Genomic DNA, 19,149 nt, shown 5'->3' with positions numbered 1-19,149 from the left:
AAATGTATTTTTGTGAGTGGATATGCATTGCAATATTTTCTCAATATTTATATTTTTTTGCACCCTCAGATTCCAGATTTACAAATAGTTCTATCTTGGACAAATATTGTCCTATCCTAACAAACTATACGTCAATGGAAAGCTCATTTATTCAGCTTATTCAGATGATGTATACATGTATACACATGATATACAGGAAAAAAAATTGGCAGTTCACAGGTCGCGTCTCATGCGTGCTCAAGTTCGTTATTTCAAATGCGGTTTATGATTGCAAGCGCACACACTGCACACATCTGCAGCGCATTACGGCTCCGACAACGTTTTGTTCCATTGTCCGTGCTGATCATAGCTGTTCAGGCCGGGTTTTTTAGTTCTCATCTCCATAAATATACAGTAGTCAACATTTGAAGTGGATCAAAACCTTTCATCAAAGTTGTCCTAAAACCTTCTTCTTAGGACAATATAGTTCTTAGGACAACTTTGATGAACTTTTTTGATCTACTTCAAATGTTAACTACTGTATAACAGTAGAGATAATACAGTGGCTGGGAATCTGTTTATCCTTTGATAAACTTCCTCGTCTTCATAGAGAACACGGTTCATGATTGCTTAGCAACGGCAGACACCACATTAATTAATTAATTAACAAAAATTACTCTATAAATAACAAACAAGAAATAAAATTTAATAAACAAACAAACAAACAAATAAATAAATAATGTCACATGACAAAAATTATCCACTGTTTGCTAGATTAACTTTCCCCATTCTCCCCCATAAGCCATTTAGCACAGTGTTTCCCAACCCTGTTCCTGGAGGCAAACCAACAGTCCACATTTTGGATGTCTCCCTAATATCAACCCTCTATTTCTGCTCTGTGCCCGAAATCAAAAGAGTTGGACAATTTGTAGTGTTCATGTGCCTCCAGGAACAGGGTTGGGAAACACTGATTTAGCGAATGCATTTTAAGCTAATGCTTATTTGCTAATTGCCAGAAAACTTCCCTTGGAACAATTTGAGATTAAGAGTCAATCGTGACTTTAGCGGAAATCCTCCACTGAGAGCTGCCCACTGGATACCAGAGACTCAGTCTGTCAGCAAATAATTAAACACGCCCAGTAAATAACTCGGAAAAAATGTGAGAAACACAAGAAAGAGATCAGCCTTACATGATACTTCCAATAAATGAAGCAAAAACGTGTCCGACACCACTTATCAACTTGACTCAAAGCACCACTGACACAATCCTCTCCAGTCACTTGAGGAAAGAGAAGCACTGCTCGATCCTAAGAGGCAGCTCTAGAGGACAGAGAGCTGTTATGCTAGCGGCGCTAATGCGTGGCCACGTAAAACAGAAGAGAGTAGAGAACGCTTGAGAGGGTTCTCAGTATGGTCCTATCAACAAACTGAAGGTTAAGCTGTCTGAGACACGCTGAGAGCTCTTCATTTAGGTGTGGAAAAGGTCAAAGACCTTCAAAATGGTTGCATTCGACTACAGAATATTCTGGAAGGGAAAACAAACACAGTAAAATGGTGACAAACAAAACCATCCGCATAAAGTTAAATCCACAAAGAATGATGATTGGAAATAAAATCATTTCCCTGATGTATTTAAAGGACTAGGACTACAACCCAAAGTTTTTCATTTGGTACTCCACAGGAAAAAAAAAAAACATATCTCATGGTTTTGGGATGACATAAGGGTATGTAAACAAATGACAAAAGTTTCAAGTAATTTAACAAGGGTCATACAAGAAAACCCTGACACCCAACACAAACGTCACTAGGTCCATTTAAAAAAAAAGGACAAAATGTCCACTTTAGTCCCTTTATAAATGTTATTCTTCATTGCACCAAAGCAGTGTGAATGTCTTTTTCTCCCATGTGCCATTTTCCTCTCCTTTGCTGGCCAGTCCAAATTAGCATATTACTATTATGCTATGATAACAACTGCATAATAATCTAATTAGACTAACGGCATGAGGGCCGGCTTGAAAGTTTTCATAGGCAGACTGAAGAAAGCTGTCATTATTTCAGAATCAGAGTATTTTTATGTGATTTGCAAAAACCCTGAAATCTTGGGCTATGTGAATACATTACTGATGACTGTCTAACTGCGGACTGTAAAATTTTGAGTTCTAATTTGGTTTTGATTCCCTCAATAATATGCTAATGCAGCCAGCTATTACGTTAACATTAATGATCTGGAAAAAAAGTTACACTAAAAGTGTAAACTAGGCTATAAAATATTTGAATGCAGATGATAAAGTGTTAGTAATTTCACCAAATAAAACATAAAAGAAAACTCCGTCACAGGTTAATTCCTATTAATAATATGTCATTGTCACTGGATAATATGTTAGAATCAATGATTGGAGAAAAAGATACACTACCATTTAGTTTTTTTTTTTTTTTTTTTTAAATAATTTAATACTTGTATTCAGCAAGAATGCATTAAATTGATCAAAAGTGACAGATAAATAATGTTCTTTTGAACGTTCTATTCAAAGTCTCTTGAAAAAATAAATGAATGAATCATGGTCACCACAAAAATATTAAGCAGCATTAACATTGATAATTAATGTTTTTGAGCACCAAATCAGCATATTAGAATGATTTCTGAAGGATTTTGTGACACTGAAGACTGGAGTAATGATGCTGAAAATTCAGCTTTGTCATCACAGAAATAAGAAATAATTACTTTAAATTATACAATTATTTCACAATATTATTTTTTTTTTTTACTGTAATCAAATAAATGTAGCCTTAGTGAGCAGAAGAGACTTTCAAAAACCTTTTAAAAATCTTACCTGTCCCCAAATGGCAGGGTAGGCTACTGCAGAATGTCTAAACAAGGCCATAAAGCATTTGAATGCAGATTATATCAAGTGCCAATAATATCATTCTCATTTTTTCAAACCAAACAAAAACAAAGAAAACCCCCCACCACAGGGCAATGCAAAGTGAAAAATTAAAAGTGTGTGAAATTAGGAGCGTTTCGCTCAGAGCAGCATCAAATAAAAAGACTTTTAACATGCTAACTGAATCTGGCACACCGTGGGATTCATGGGCAATAAATCAGAGAGAAATGTGCTTATTAAATAGATGGATCCGTTACGCAATATCGCATCCCGTAAAGCAAACGGTTTTAATTCAGTATTCTTGTTTGGATTGACCTTCAAACCCTGAAGTGTACAAACAAATAATGAGAGAAGGCAGGCACTGACAAGAGAGAGAGAAAAAAAAAAGAAAGGCAGGGATGAGCCTTAGTATTGAATTTGACTATGACAGAGACACTAATGTAAGAGGCAGCATCAACAATAACAGATTACACAAGTTTAACCTATCCTGTTCACGTCATCAAAAAAAATGACTAATGCACTTCAAATAAATAGCCCTGAGATGCCATATGCTGTCTTTGAAGCTACTTGTCAGTATGAATGTGTGTAAGCAAAACCATCTTCTTAATTACACAATCTATACTTACTTCAGTCAGGATGAAATACAAAAACTATGGCTCTAAATTACAAAATATGTCAGAGAAAAACAAGGGCTGGATGCCTATAAAATACCAAGGTGAAACCATTTCAGTTCCATTTCTTTTTATAATGGCAATGATACACTCTACACATCAGTCGCAACACAATGACAGGTTAACCAGTTTGGGAAACAAGGTTAAACAAGGTTAACACCGCCCCTATTTCAGAACTGTCCTGCTGTCTAAAGCCGCTGGCACCAATTTCGTGAGGGAATGACTGCACAAATATCACCCAATCCGTAACATCATGACAGTTGGGTGGTTAATGACTACGATGATTTGAAATAAACCTTTCAAATCTAAACCTGCTTCATGCTGGGAGAAGTGATAAAAAAAAAAAAAGGTACATTTTTCCTTTTAATCCATTTTGTGCATCATTAACCAGAAGGAACTTACACCTTCCCTGTGTCAGTGCAGATTTGTAGTGTAATACATCTCTTTGACTTTATCTACTGACTGTTTGGCACCCCACTGCCTGTTATGTGCGGACTGATTGCTCGCTGTGTCCATTCCCTCGATCGGTTTCCTCTCTCACTGCAATCTGCACTCCGGTCCTCCTTCAAAACTGCTCTGAACTACGACTTTCTGCAGGAACATTAATGTATAGAAAATTCAATATGCCACTGCTTTTGAGTACTGCCATGTCAAAGCGTCCCAGGTACGTCTCCGATAAGTAAATGTATCAAAATGGGACAAAAACGGTCTAAAAGTGGTTACATCATGCCACTAATTCTAACTAGATAATAACCTGTCAATCTCATCCCTCCTACTTGAAGCATTTCAGTCTTTCAGGGGACATAGGTGTGAGTTCAGTTATTAGAGAGGAATATTTTGGTAATTTTGTCTACTTGAGCACTTGACAGACAAATCGGAGGTGGTGGTGCCCATCTGCGCAATCGTAAAATTATTGTTCAATGGATGTCTTTGGGGCTGTTTACAGATTGAGTTTCTGCATTCCACTACGCTGCTTTTCTATTGTTTTTCTATGTAAACATGCGCTAGATAGATGTTTTTAATCGTTGTTCTCAAGGCTTTTGCATTTTGTGGCATGTTTTTTTTTTTTTTTTTTTATGTCTAAAAACATTAAATGAGCATCTGCGTTCAGTTCCATTCAGTTGCACTCTGACTAGCTGCTTTAAAACACAAGAAAGTACTCAGGGTGAACACTGTGAACAGTTTGGCCTCTGTCTACATGTCACTGGGTACAATATTAAAGCAAACTGTAATCTGCAAAAGCAAGGTATCATCAAAAACTATACAGTATCCTATCAAAATCTGAAAACTGAATCCCCCGCAATTGTGTTTTGATTAGTCACAGCTGTCATTTTCGAGTACTCTGGTACTGAGATTCATCCCACGTCATTCTCTAACAAAGAAACACTGTCATATAAGACCACTGAGAAAAGGTTGTGACTTGCAAGTGCAAAAATGTGCTTCATTTCAAACCAGCTACCGGCTGAAATTATCAAATACCACCAGGGCTGTTTTATCATACAGACAATTAAGAGAAATGACTCACTTAAAACCGCTTGAATAGGCTTTTGAACTACTGCACTTCACACGGTAAATTTGATCATTTTCAGCTGTTGTTTGGAAGCTATTGTTTTAGGCAGATTTTCTATCAGGAGCCCCACTCAGCTGAAACATGCTTATGTGGGTGTTACACAAAAATAACATTAAGAAATGACAGACTGAGATTTCACGACAATTCACTCAAACGCAGAAATAGCATTTCACTCCCTCATTATGTTTTTATCTAAAAACTACGGGTGAGACAGTTCCCATAAAAAAGAAGCAAAACACAAAAACAACAACAAAACACAGTTTGCTACCCACAATATGGCACTTTTGTACCATCTCATTTCTAATCATAAAAAAAAACAATAAAAAAAAAACAATTGGTAACACTTTACAATAAGGTTCCATTTGTTAACATTAGTTAACTACATTAGTTAACATGAACTAACAATTAATAAAAATAACACTTCTAAAGCCTTTATTAATCTTATTTGATGTTAATTTTAGCATTCACTTATACATTATTCAAATCAAAGTTGTGTGTTAGTATTATTTAATGGACTTAAGCTAACATTAACAATGAACTAACAAAGATTAATAATTACTGTAATAACCTGCTCATTTTTAGTTAAGCAAGCAATAAGGTACTCGAGGCTGTGCTGTATCGTGAAAGTCACGGCTGAAGGGCGTTGTTAAGCACGACGCGAAGCCTTGTCCTAAACTAAAATGTATGTTTGAGCTGCTTTAACTGAAAGTTAAAATATCTTAAAATATGTCAGTGCCATTGTTTTGTCTCAAGATACACACCAGTAATGTTTTTTCTAAGGCATGTTTATAAAAGCTACTTAATGTCCTAATTGGACTAAGGTCTAATTCTGTCTGTGAAACCCGGCCACAAGGTTTACATAAACACAGTCGGTTATGTCTTAAGTGAATGTAAACATCTGGGGGAAAACTGGATGCGTGTCTGTATATTAGATATTTGCATGAGGTCTTAATGTGACAACAGCCTAATAAACTTGCTGCCACTTGTCATTAATGTTAAACAACAAAAGACAAAAAGAAAAATCACTTAACTTCAATAGCTTTAATAAGAATCACTGTATATCTAATTTATACAGTGAAGTCTATGTAGTGATTTATTTGTAAATTTGTTTATTCAATGTCTTACTTGTATACTAGTGTTAAATACACCTACTGTGAAAAAAGCACTGTTTATTTAATTTGTATATTATATTGTATTATTTGTAATGTGCATCTTTGTTCATATTTTTAAGAACATTCTTATTCATCTTCACCCACTTGAGAAATTGAGCTTTCTTTAAATTAACACTTTTTGACCTTTTTGTTTGTGAACTGAAGTAGCAATGCAGCGATTCTATTTGTCCAATCAGTTTTAACGTACTAAATCAGCACCCACTATATCTCATCAATAACATCCACTTGATGGCATCTTGTCATCAACAGGCGCATGTAACATCTGTGACCTTTGAACCGGGGTGAAACTCACCAGTTTCCTCCTCTTGTCCTGTTCTGTTGGGGGTTCCTCATCATCTGTCAGCTTTGGCTCTTCAAAGTGGCTCATCAGCATGCAGCTAGAGGACAGGCAGCCAGAGAGAGGTGTGTAAGGTTGTGAAGCGTGTGTGCAAAAAGAGCGAGCGCAAAGTAGAGAAATTACATTCATGTTACACTTCATTTCTAAAATGTGCAATTTTTTCATGTTCTCCAGCAGCTGTGTAATCTCTCACTGCATTTATGAATACTCTTTTGACACCCCACTGAAGTATGTATGAGGCAGGTTGTGTATCCATCCTGCCTCGAAATGATAAAATGCCTTAGGAGGTTAACATAAGGGTATAGCATCACATCCTGAAGTCATGAAATATTTGCAACCTCGCAGCATCATTCACATTTCATGACCAGCTTAGACACAACCCAAACCTATACATAAAACAAACATACTGTATACTGATCTGGCACTTCAGATGTCTTTCAGTAATGGGATCAGTAATTTTACTGGGGAAAAAAAGTATTAATTTTGTATGATTGATTAAATTAATTAATATATAACTAATATTTCATGTAGAATTTTATATATATATATATATATATATATATATATAAAAGTTATATAGTCTGTATGTGTGTGTGATATAGATATAAATGTGTTATTAATTGTATAGAATTACAGAATAGAATTGTTAAAACACAATATGTATAGTCATAAACTACAATTTATATATTTACACAAAATATATGTATGTAATCTATAGATTATGTATTTATGCATTATGTATATATGTGTAGAAATATTTGTGTGTATAGATTACATTATATATATATATATATATATATATATATATATATATATACACACACAAATACAAAATATACACATACATGTAATATATATATGTACAAAATGTAATATATGTGCAAAAAAAGACATTTTATTATATATAAAAGTTATATAGACTGTATGTGTGTGTGATATAGATATAAATGTGTTATTAATTGTATAGAATTACAGAAAAGAATTGTTAAAACAGAATATGTATACTCATAACTTAAAATACAATTTGTTATATCATATAATTAATAAATTATGTATATATACATTATGTACATAAGTGTACATATATTTGTGTTTATAGATTACACATACACATGGAATATATATTACATATATATACTGTGTCTGTGATTTTTAATATTTGTATATAATATATTTTGCAATAAATATAATATAGAATTTTCAACATTTTATTTGTAAAATAAAAACTAAGTATTAAAATGTAAATGCATACCTGTATTTATATAAAATTTATATAACGTTACATGGAGGCATGTTTAAATAATTTTCAGGGTTTGATACTACAGTATATAATCTAACAAATACAAACATTGTGACACACATCACCATCACTTTTCCTACTGTTGAGCATTTGTTTCATGAAACACCCTGCCATGACAGCGTGTGCCCTTGTCCACCATTTTCCGGGTCATTAGGCAGACAAAATGCCTCTGTGGAGAAGTGTCATCAAAAAGAGAGAATCAAACTTACTCTTTGAAGGTAGCCGTTTCAGGGTCTTCCGTCATAACATCATGCAGCGCCTCCACGCTGATGTTAATGATCCCGCAGAACTTGTCCTGGATCACGCTGAAAAATGATTGCAGTGGGAAACGTTATTCAGAGAATGAACACAATGATCCGTCATTCAGAAAAACGTGAACAATGACACCACTGTGACAGAAAGATGTTTTAGAGTGTCTTCACAAGCCTGAGTAGGGATGACATGGCGGCAATTTTAGTAGTTAAAACCAAAGGGAGTGAAATTTCACAATATTCAATACCAGTTTCGATACCACAACAGAAAGTAATACGCTATTCAAAGCATTAATTTAGATAAAACGTACTATATAAACAAATGAAAAAGTAAACTTTATTATCTTTATTTTTATTATTGCCACAGCTATTTTGAACAAGAAATGCCTTTGCATGCAGGCAAATACGCATGTGAGCATTCAAAAGCAGTCACCTGTCAGTCTGACAGTGTGTGGGTATGGAGTTGATACTCGCCTAGCTAAACTTTAGAAAGACTGCTATTGTTACATTTTTTTTTTTTTTTTTTAAGTTTTAGCATTGACTTGGTTGCAAAGCACCAGTACTTTCGACATCCCTACCCATGGGTATTGAGATTTTCAGTCTGACAAAAAAAACCTTTTAGCCTGGAAATAGCTTGCACTCACAAAACCTTTATGCAAGGGAACAATCATATAAGCTTAAGAGAAATACTAAAGAGTCTGACTGACTGTTAAAATCTGAACTAAACTCAAGGGATCTGAACACATATTATATGAGCCAGTTATTGCCAATAAATGTGAAGATATTCATTAGATCAGTGGTTCCCAAACTTTTTAGAGTGGAGTACCCCCTTGACGCATTTACCATCCTTCTGCGTACCCCCTCTCTTCCGGTTAGACTGCACCTTTTCCATTAAGGGACAATATTTGCCCCCTAAATTGACTTTCCAGTGCATTTTTTTATCTTTATAAATACCTTTACAACATTAATAATGTTTTAAATAAAAAAAATAAAAAAGTTCAATAGAGACATATGCAATGACAAAAACGTGAAAAGTGATTATTTTAAATGCTAAAACTGCCAGTAGATGGCGGTAAGTCATTGTCTTAATGCGTGAGTCATCGAGTCATTCGTTCAACGAAGCAAGTGGCTATATGAATGAATCAGTGAATCATGACTTTCACGAACGATTCGTTTAAAGCTGCAGATTCGTTCACGAATTACCGCTGTGTTGTAATTCTGCTGTGGCTTTCATTGCACAATAGAGCAAATACTGACAATACTGTGAAGAACATCACTTAATATTACCCTTTTGTTTGTTGAACTGTTGTATAAAATCAATGTAACATTTGCAATCGTGTGGATATTTGGATTTGCATTCTTGCTTGTAAAATATTATCAGCATTAAAAACAAGAACTCACAAAAGGTATGTTTTGTATCAAGAGTTTGAATCTTAAATTGATCTCTATGCACTTTTTGTGCCAGGCTATTTGTTCTTCATGCTAGTAAGTGCTAAATCGACTGTATATTGTCAAGAACGGCAGTAATGTAGCACGATTTGCTAAGACAGCAGACACTGCACGCAGCCTATATGCAACGCTGCTTATGTGGAAATAGACGCTGTCAGATTTGACAGCAAAAGATGTGGTATTTTGATTGGATGGCATGTAGTTACAGCATTGTGCCTGTTAGAAAATACATGCTTGGTTTTTAATGTTATTGTAAGGTGGGGAAGAATTAAATGAACGACAAAATTTGGCATTTTGTTCGCATACTCCTCACGTACTCCCAGGGTACGCGTACCCCATTTTGGGAACCACTGCATTAGATTATTAAAGCCTTAATACATTCCTTTTCACAGTCATGTGTCTGATGTATAAAATGAATAGTTCACCCAAAAATGTAAATTCTGTCATAATTTACAACCCTCATCCTGTCATTCCAAACACATACTGTATGACTTTTTTCTGTGGAAAAAGTAGACGAACGTCTGATCTGCTCTCTTCTATACACTGAAAGTGAATGGTGACCAGGAGCTGTCAAGCTCCAGTAAGAACAAAAACACAATACCAGTGCTATTTTTGTATTATTTATATACTATTATAATTTGTTAATTTTTGAATTTGCTTTTTTTTTTTTTTTTTTTTTAGTTTTTATTTTTAGTTTCATTTTTAGTAATTTAATGTACTTTTGTCATTTTTGTTATTTTTTTAAACATTACTATTTTTTTGCCGGTTTTAATTTTTATTTATTTATTAGAGCTATTTATTATTATAATTTTAGAGCTTCAATTTATTTCAGTTACTTGCAAAGGAAACCGTTCTAATTTTTTGTTTAAGCTTATCTAAAATTTATATTTTACATCAGCTTTATTTTAATTAACAAAATGTTTTAAATAGTTTTAGTTAACAATAATAACCTTGATTCATTTGACTTGTGCACTATATAGTCTTCTGAAGCCATATGATAGATTTGCACTTGACTGAAATTTAATTCATTATTCACAGCTGTGGTCACCTTTCACTTTCAATGTATGTAAAAGAGCAGCTTATTCAGCTATAAACATCTCCTTTTGTGTCCCATGGAAGAAACACATTCACATAGGTATCTTAAGACATCAGGGAGTAAATAATCATTTCTTTCATCCCTGCTATCCATGTAAGAATGAAATCATCCTACGGTCTTGACCTTCCCAGCACATTTCTCTTCTATAATGTGTGGCCAGGCCAAATTTCCTGTGTTTGGCCCTTTCCAGCACAGCCTTCAATATAAGCTCCCAATGTCTGATAAAAATTGGTTCATTTGTCACTCATAGATCTGGAACACACAAGATTCCTTGACTGTCCACTTAGAACCCTGTGACGATTCTTCCACCGCCTAAGATCTGCTCACATGCAGCATTCAATGAAAAGCCAGATAAGGAAGGTCAGTTCTAAATCTCAAAAACATTGCTTGGTGAAATGAACTAGTCGATACAGTTTCTGGTGCAGCAATCACATCTCTGCTTTGGTGAAATAGAGGAAGATGATGAGGCACTGTAGCTGCTAAGGGAGAGGGGCACAGCCGATATGACTTAATAACAAGAAATTGGTAAAGAATGAAAGATGGGTGGTATGAAATTACAATTTTGATACATGCGCCTCCCTATCACCCGTCTGCACCTTAGTGCTGGGGAATTGAGTGTTTCCTTAATCCAAAATGAGGTGTTCATTTCATATTTTATCTACGTTTTCATTAGTTTCTACTTCATAAAAGTAAAAAAGTATTGTATACGCCTCACCATTCAAAACTGATGACTAAAAAGTTTTAAATAACTCAAAATGTGTCATGCTAAGCATATATTAGAATATATGGGTACTGTTAAAAAGCCAATTACCATTTTGCCTGAAGACACCCTATAAGTCAGCTACAAGCAAACCAACGCTAGCTAAATATCTACCTCAGCTACACATTTATTAAAGTTTACAGCTGTAATATTACTTTTTTCGTAGTATAATACAGGGTAGGAGGCAATCTTATCTCAACCCGCCAATATTAGAGCTACAAGAGCTGTGCTAGTGACCAGATGCATCATATTAAAGATTTCTTATCGCCCTGCTTGGACCTGCAAAAGAGGCTTGTATAATACCTAACAACAATTAAACCAGCACTTTTGGACAATCAAACTTGGAGAACTACCATTTTATTTTATGGGACAACATATCAGAAGAATTGCATTCATGTAAGGCTACTGTGAAGTCTTTAAAAAGGGATAAAATCACATATACACACACACATATATTATATATATATTAATATATATATATATATATATATATATATATATATATATATATATATCTTTTTTTTTTCTTTCTTTCTTTCTTTCTCTTTTTTGTGCAATTGGTAAGGTTTCATGACGCTGGACCCTCAGAATTTTCGACCTTTAGAATTCGAATAGGCCGTGTTTTAGCTACTGTGCCTTTGAGGCCACGTTTATACTAGTGCGTTTTCATTTTAAGCGGCGTTACAGAAACAATCTTCCTCTACACTACATGACTGAAAACAAGTTTAACTGCACAATGGTTGCTAAAAATGACCACAAAGTCAGCAAAGATTGCAGTTCAGTCTCCATATTACATATTTACATTGTCGTCAAGGATACGCAGAGCGAACGTGGGCAGCCACACAATCGTTTTCAAAAGTCTCCGTTTGGTCGGTTTACACTGAATTGCAACCCCGGCATTTTCAAACTAAAACAGGCTCTGCAGCGTTTTCGAAAGTCTCCGTTTTCGAGGGTCGAAAACGCCAGAGTAGTGTATACATCAGGCGTAACCGTACCAAAAGTTATGCGTTTTAAAACGAAAATGCAGTAGTGTAAACGGGGCCTAAGACTTCTATGTCAACACCCTTTTTTTTTTTAATGTGAAATCAGTAACAGCATCACTGACAGGTCATGACTGTCATAATACAGCCCCCCAGTACAGTACATTTATACAAAGATAAACATTAGATAAAGAGCATTTAGAAGATGTTCTGCAATATGTGAAACCCTGTCAAAGAATGGGAAGAAAAAGCTGAATCTCTTTACCTGCGAAAAATTAGATTCCTCATGGTAATGCTACTTGAAATTAGTGTTAAATTAACCACAGTCTAAATCACGTAATCCACTTGGCTTTCTTTATGAATATGTATTCCGACTGTAATCAAGCAAGCAGCATTGCTCTACACTGTCTAAATGTTTTGGCAAACTCCAACATCATTATTCCAAAGGCAGCTGGTTGAAAACACTCAGAACGGTTCTATTTGTGCATATGTAGAAATGAAAACCCAAATCTGCATATCCCTCTCCCATTTTTTGGCCTGGCTGTATGCACCGAGATCATTACATCATTATCATCATCTGTTTACTCCGCGCTCTCCAAATGACTGAAGCAGAGACAAATCGGTATCGTTTCATTGCTGTCATCACCCTGGTTATACTTCATTAAGGGGTGAAATTATTTGTGACGTATTGCACCTCAGAGAAGAAACATTCAGTGCCTTGGGCATTGCTGTGAGCCCACAGGTGTTTATTCAGAGAGAGTCAGAACACAGCAAATAGAATTGTAATGGTAGGATCAGAAAATGCCATTCAAAGCACCCTGAACGCCTTTGAAAATTAATATGCTGGGCCTCGTTTCATGCAAGCCTCTCGGCACAGCTAAATATCCTTTCAGAGTCAGCTTTCATAATTTTCTCTGCGCTGTTCAAGTTAGATGAGTCTAAAGAGACGAAAAAGCACCTGAATAAGGATGATTGTTGACTGGCTGAGCACAATTCCTCCACAAAATAAGTTTGTATACTGCAATATTGTAGAATCACACTCATTAAAATAGTATTTTAAGGCACAACAGACAGAAAATTCCCTGTTTGGATCAGGGTCAGAAATTAAGCTGAAATTAAAGGCAAAAATGATTTGTAATATCGAATTAGGTAAGATTTCCTAATGTTTTTGAAAAAAGTCACACCAACGCTGCATTTATTTGATCAAATATACAGTTAAGGCATTAATACTGTGAAATATTATTACAATTTAAAATAATTTTTTTTTGTTTTCATTTTAATAAATGTAAAAATGTAATGTTTTCCTGTGATGGCAAAGCTGAATTTTCACCAGTTAATACTCCAGTCTTCAGTGTCACATGATCCTTCAGAAATCATTGTAATATGCTGATTTGTATATGATTATGCTTTATGTTTTTGTGAAAACCATGATACATTTATTTCAGGGCTCTTTGATCAAGATAAAGTTCAATAGAATAGCATTTATTATAAACATCTTTACTGTCACTTTTGATCAATTTAATGCACCCTTGTAGAATAAAATGATCAATTTATTCTTTTTTTCCATCATCATCATCATCATCTTCAAAAACTTAAAAATATGTAAAAATCTACAGCATAAAATATTGATGTTGATTTAAATTTATAAGCAATAATTTTCAACCTAATTATTCAGACTGAAAATGTGTTAATGAATGAAGTATTTGATATAAAATTATGACATGCAGCTTGTTTTTAATTAGTTAATTAGCCCTCCAAAAATATGTGAAAAAATGCCCCTTAACTACAGCTACACAATTACGACAAGAATTAAAATCGGCATTTATTGCTCTTGAAGTGTAATCACAATTCTTAATGTTGATTAACAGAATATTAATTAAAATACCTTTCCGGATGTTTGGAGCAGTATTGAACTCATGTCTTTTGATGCGGCACCACTAAATATAATGTTGGAATAATTTGTTTATGATCAGTTAAAAATGGAAGCAGTCGTAATTGTAATCACGGTTATTTACTGAAAGACTGTGCAGTCCCACCCAGCAAAAGTAATGGAAAAGTGCATTTCTAACACCGGTTTAGATGTGAGCAGAAAGCAAGATGTGGCAATAATGGAGAAAACAACATCGTGCTTCTGAGCTTCAGAGACTGAGGCTCAGAGAAATCGCTCATGGATCCAGGCTGTCTCTACAAGCGTGATAATGCATGACTATCCCACTCCCCCACAAGACTCAGGCTTAAGCCGCATGGGGAGTCTCTCCTGTACATCACAGCAAAGCCCTGAAAACTGCAGAAGGAAAACAAGGCCATGATGGAGCTGTCATTGTTGCCAGTTAATCACACCTTTTGGTGGGAGGGAGCTTTGGTATTGATGCCATTATTGATCTCATAGAACAATGACCCGTAAGATCAATCTCAATGAAATAAGGTGACAACAGACCTGCTGCGGCACCACAATCGATTTCACAGGCCCGAACGCAATTCCATAATACAAGATTTCACGATGGGCACATATACAGACAGATACATGCATACAAAATGTGGACACATACTATAGATCGGATAAATCCAGAGCGTGGAAAATTTTGTCGATGACCGGCCGACCTTCAGAAAAGAAAGTGTTGTACGGTCCAAACATGAGCCTGCATGCAGAGACATGCTCAAGTGTTTTCATGCGGCCGGATTGAATATTTATATTGTAATGAGAAAGTGAATGAGCGTCAATCATGAATACATGAATACCATTTCTCTTCCCCTGACAGTCTGCACATGGTACAAAAGCAATATGACTGGTCAGTTGGTCTGGTCTTTAAAATGGCAAGGGGTTAGCAACCTTTTTGACATGAATTTGAAATATTTCTTGCTAATCACTGTGGCACATTGCATAAAAAAAATATGTTGTGATGTCGGCGGTGCAGGATGCTTGACACCGTTTCCTAGAAAAAAAATCATGCAAATTACCACCTAATTGTGTACTGCCATTGCTGTTTACTGCATTATTTGCACTGGTATTTGAATTGTGTGTTGTGGAGGTAACTAAGTGCCTCTCTTCCCTTAATGATGTTATTTTGAGCGTCAACGTCACCGCCAGGATCATGTATGCCGAGATGAAAAGACTGAAAAGAGTAGTGACTCAAGCGGACGTGTTATTCTGCAGAAAACCTTATTGAGAGCAAAAAGGAACAGGAAAAAAACAACAACAATAATAACAGTTGTGTGGAGGGGTGATACATCTTCTCACTTAAAATTAAGACAAGGTTTCTAAAACCAACAACAAAAAAATTTTTTATGACCATATTCCACTGTTGCTCTGAAACTTGGGATGATTTTGCTATTGTACCTTTATGACAAAAGGTGCGGTCACATTAGCAAAATTTCTATTAAAATGCACGGCCAAAAACAGTTTTTGTCTAAAGTCAATATAGTGTAGCGACGTAAAGCACTGCTCACACAAAGTCATTTTCGAACGAAGCTGTTTTTTGTTGGTCAACGCGCTGAATCTGCTTGACCAACTTCCACCCATTGCGAAATCTGTGTGGCCGAATCTTTCACCTTCACAAGAAAATTCCCATTTGTACGGACTGCAAAAATTCAGTGCACAACGGTAAATGTGGCTGCACCTTAATACGTAAATTCCCTCAGTCATTGGTGAACAACAACTACAACCTACCATGATATCTGAGATTACTTGCACTTCTGTGGAAACATAATTATTTAATAGTCAAATTGCAGATGAAAAATTACTCTACTCTTTGAATTTGCAAATCAAGGGAAGCCACTGTTACCATCAGCAGTGACCTCCCATTCCCACGAAGCATTGTTAATGATACAAATCAAGTCTATCTACTATGGAAGCTTGTTTCTGCCACTGAATAAAAAATAAAAAAGGATAATTGTGACTTTTTTATCTCACAGTTCTGACTTTTTCCTCACAATTACGAGTTTATATCCCTCAATTCATACTCAATAACTTGCAATTGTTTGTTTGGGATATAAACTCACAATTGTGAGAAATAAAGTCAGAATTGACTGAAATCTTTTTCAGACTTTTCTCTCGTAATTATGACTTTTTCTCACAATTGCAAGCCAATGACGATTTTTTTCCCCCTCAGAATTGGAACAGTATGTCACGCAATTCTGACTTTATAACTCACAATTGCGACTTTATATCACGCAATTCTGAAAAAAAGTCAGAATTGTGAGATAAAAAGTCACAATTACATTTTTCCTTCAGTGGCAGAAACAAGCTTCCATAATCTACACTTTCAAACGACTTATATCTTTTTACATTTGGTAATTTTTTGCAACAAAACTTAAATATATTGTATTTTATACTTATAATCAATGACTAAAAGCCAAAAGTTTTATACGGCACCACTGTTTCTGATTCATTCATTTGCAAAGCATTATGGAATGAGTAGTTAATTCCCTCATAAAGACATTTAGTACATTAGACTTAGTACATTTAGATTTGTTCCTTTGTATTTTTCTCTGATTCTCAAATACTTCTGTGCTTCAAATCAAAGCTTGTAATGTGTTTCTTCTCAGAGGTTGTTGCCCTCCATACTTGCATCATTTATACTGGCTGCATATGGGACGAAGTGAGCTGCTTAACTTTGAATGGTTGCTGCCAAGTTGCTGGGTGGTCATTTGCTTGGCTCATTCCATTTCTTGGTCTATTACATCAGCAGTAAAAAATATTGAACTGTGAGGCATGGGAATGTCAATTACTTTTAATATTATAGGCAAAATGAATGACTCCCCTTTAAAACACCTGACATCTCAATGAGATGCAAATGGCACCCTGATACATAATAGCTATAACTTACAGGTTATTTCACAGTGTGACAAGTCATGATAATGGGACTATCACTGACATCCGAACTGCTGACGTAGCTAAGACCAAAAAGCCATTTCTCCCGACGAGTCACCATTATGAAGAGATTTTTCATTCGTTTGGTGTCTGAGGTGAATGTCAAATGATTTGTATAAATGTTATCACTTGTACAGCTTCCTGATGACATCTACCATATAAGCTTCAGACATTTACATGCAAATGTGATAGGGTTATCCTGCAGTGTTTATAAGATGACGAACCTGTTGTCAGATGGTAAAAGCGACAGGAGCGCCAGGGCAGAGAGCTTTCTCCTCTCAGGCTGGGTGATGTTGTCCATGCGGTCCACCCACATCTCAATCATACTCCCCAAGAGCTGGTCTGCCTGGAAAGCAGAGATCGCCATGATAAACAATCTCGTTCACATAATTCTCATTTATAATTTAGCTGTGCACAGGTAAGCGAGGCACACTAGGAACAAGATTAATACACCCTTCATAAGATAAGAGGAAAACATTAGGGTACGTCGAGCCGCCTGACAGGCCGAATATATAAACACCTCCGTCTTTGAAGTTGTTGGCTGATACCGTAAATAATAAAAGGGTCTCTGCGGGAAAGATTTCTGGGATTGAGGAAATTAAGAAGAATACTGATATTCGCTGAGACTACAATAGTGCAAATAAGTTCAATTATTCAGCGGAGAGATACGGCCCAGGGTTGAAAGGGAATGATTCTGTGTGGGCGGCTCAGCAAAGCATCTGGGTCCACTGGGACCAAATTACAGTAAGATCAGCTCCCACAAACACAACTAAAGATATGCTTGTGTAGAGAAAGAAACTAGGCCAAGCTTGAGAATTTTTTGTTTGTTGGTTGATTTTTTTTTTTTTTTTTTTTGCTTCAGTCTATTTGACCTTGACATAAAGGTAAGAAGTGCAAAGGAAGTACTGGGGACCCCCACATCTGTATATATATATATACATACATATATATATATATATATATATACACACACACAGGGCTTGACATTAACTTTTTTGCTCACCAGCCACTGTGGCTAGTGGTTTTCCAAAGTTACTAGCCACTCAGCATTTTCACTGGCCACAATTTTGCTTTTGGGAAATTACATTTTATATAAATAAAGTTGACTTTGACATGCTAAAATTACTTGATTTTGAATCATTTTACTTGATTAGCTAGATTTAAAACCCTTTCAAACTTTCAAATGCAGATTGACCACCAAAACCAAGACTAGGCCTACATGGTATATCAGCTGGTATGTACGGGTGGGCAAGGGGTGGGTAACATGACCATAATATGATACATTTTATAATTGTATAAGTTATTTTTATTAGGCTATATAAAAAGAACAAAGGAGCAAATTAACAAATTACAAATACAATAGTAAATTAAATAGCCTGAACTCTTTTTTTTTTCAGATACAGTAGGTTTATTTAACATTTATTTAACATCTTTTGTTGTTTGATTAACATTAATGACAGACAGGTATTTAATTGGGCTGCTGAATGCATGTATGTAATATATTGACACATATCCAGTTTTCACCAACTTGTTTACGTCCACTTAAGCCATAACTGACTGTATTCACGCGAGATACTCCACACAATGGACATTTTGACATCTGTGCGTGCGTGTATTTGACTATTCAGGCGCAAGGAGGTCTGGTCAGTTGCGCTTCTGTTGTGTGTCATTCAACGCGATTCCGCAGATCCCGCCGATCCCGCCTTCACTAACTGCAAGTTAATCGATAACATATTGTGATCGGATTGTAATTTTGTGCTACGACGAGCTTGGCTACCTTTGATTAGGCTGTAGTCTGAAATTATATTCAACCCGCCAAAGTGGCTAGTGGG

General features: G+C 35.5%; 1 protein-coding gene across 2 annotated transcripts in view; it reads right to left on the bottom strand.

Moving 5' to 3' along the window:
- The window catches only part of ipo11 (importin 11), a 161,813-nt gene that overhangs the window by 14,491 nt on the left and 128,173 nt on the right, over window positions 1–19,149 (bottom strand). For both annotated transcript variants that reach the window (XM_051902948.1, XM_051902949.1), the window contains exons 27-29: window positions 17,542–17,663; window positions 8,121–8,216; window positions 6,567–6,651 (exon numbers count right to left, since the gene is read on the bottom strand). In XM_051902948.1, the coding sequence (XP_051758908.1) occupies window positions 6,567–6,651; window positions 8,121–8,216; window positions 17,542–17,663 (303 nt within the window). The remainder of the gene's footprint in view (window positions 1–6,566; window positions 6,652–8,120; window positions 8,217–17,541; window positions 17,664–19,149) is intronic.

The sequence above is a fragment of the Ctenopharyngodon idella genome, chromosome 8 (assembly GCF_019924925.1).
Source record: "Ctenopharyngodon idella isolate HZGC_01 chromosome 8, HZGC01, whole genome shotgun sequence".
NCBI lineage: Eukaryota > Metazoa > Chordata > Actinopteri > Cypriniformes > Xenocyprididae > Ctenopharyngodon > Ctenopharyngodon idella.
The sequence above is the reverse complement of the archived record's forward strand: the minus strand, read 5'-3'. Positions and strand labels throughout refer to the sequence as shown.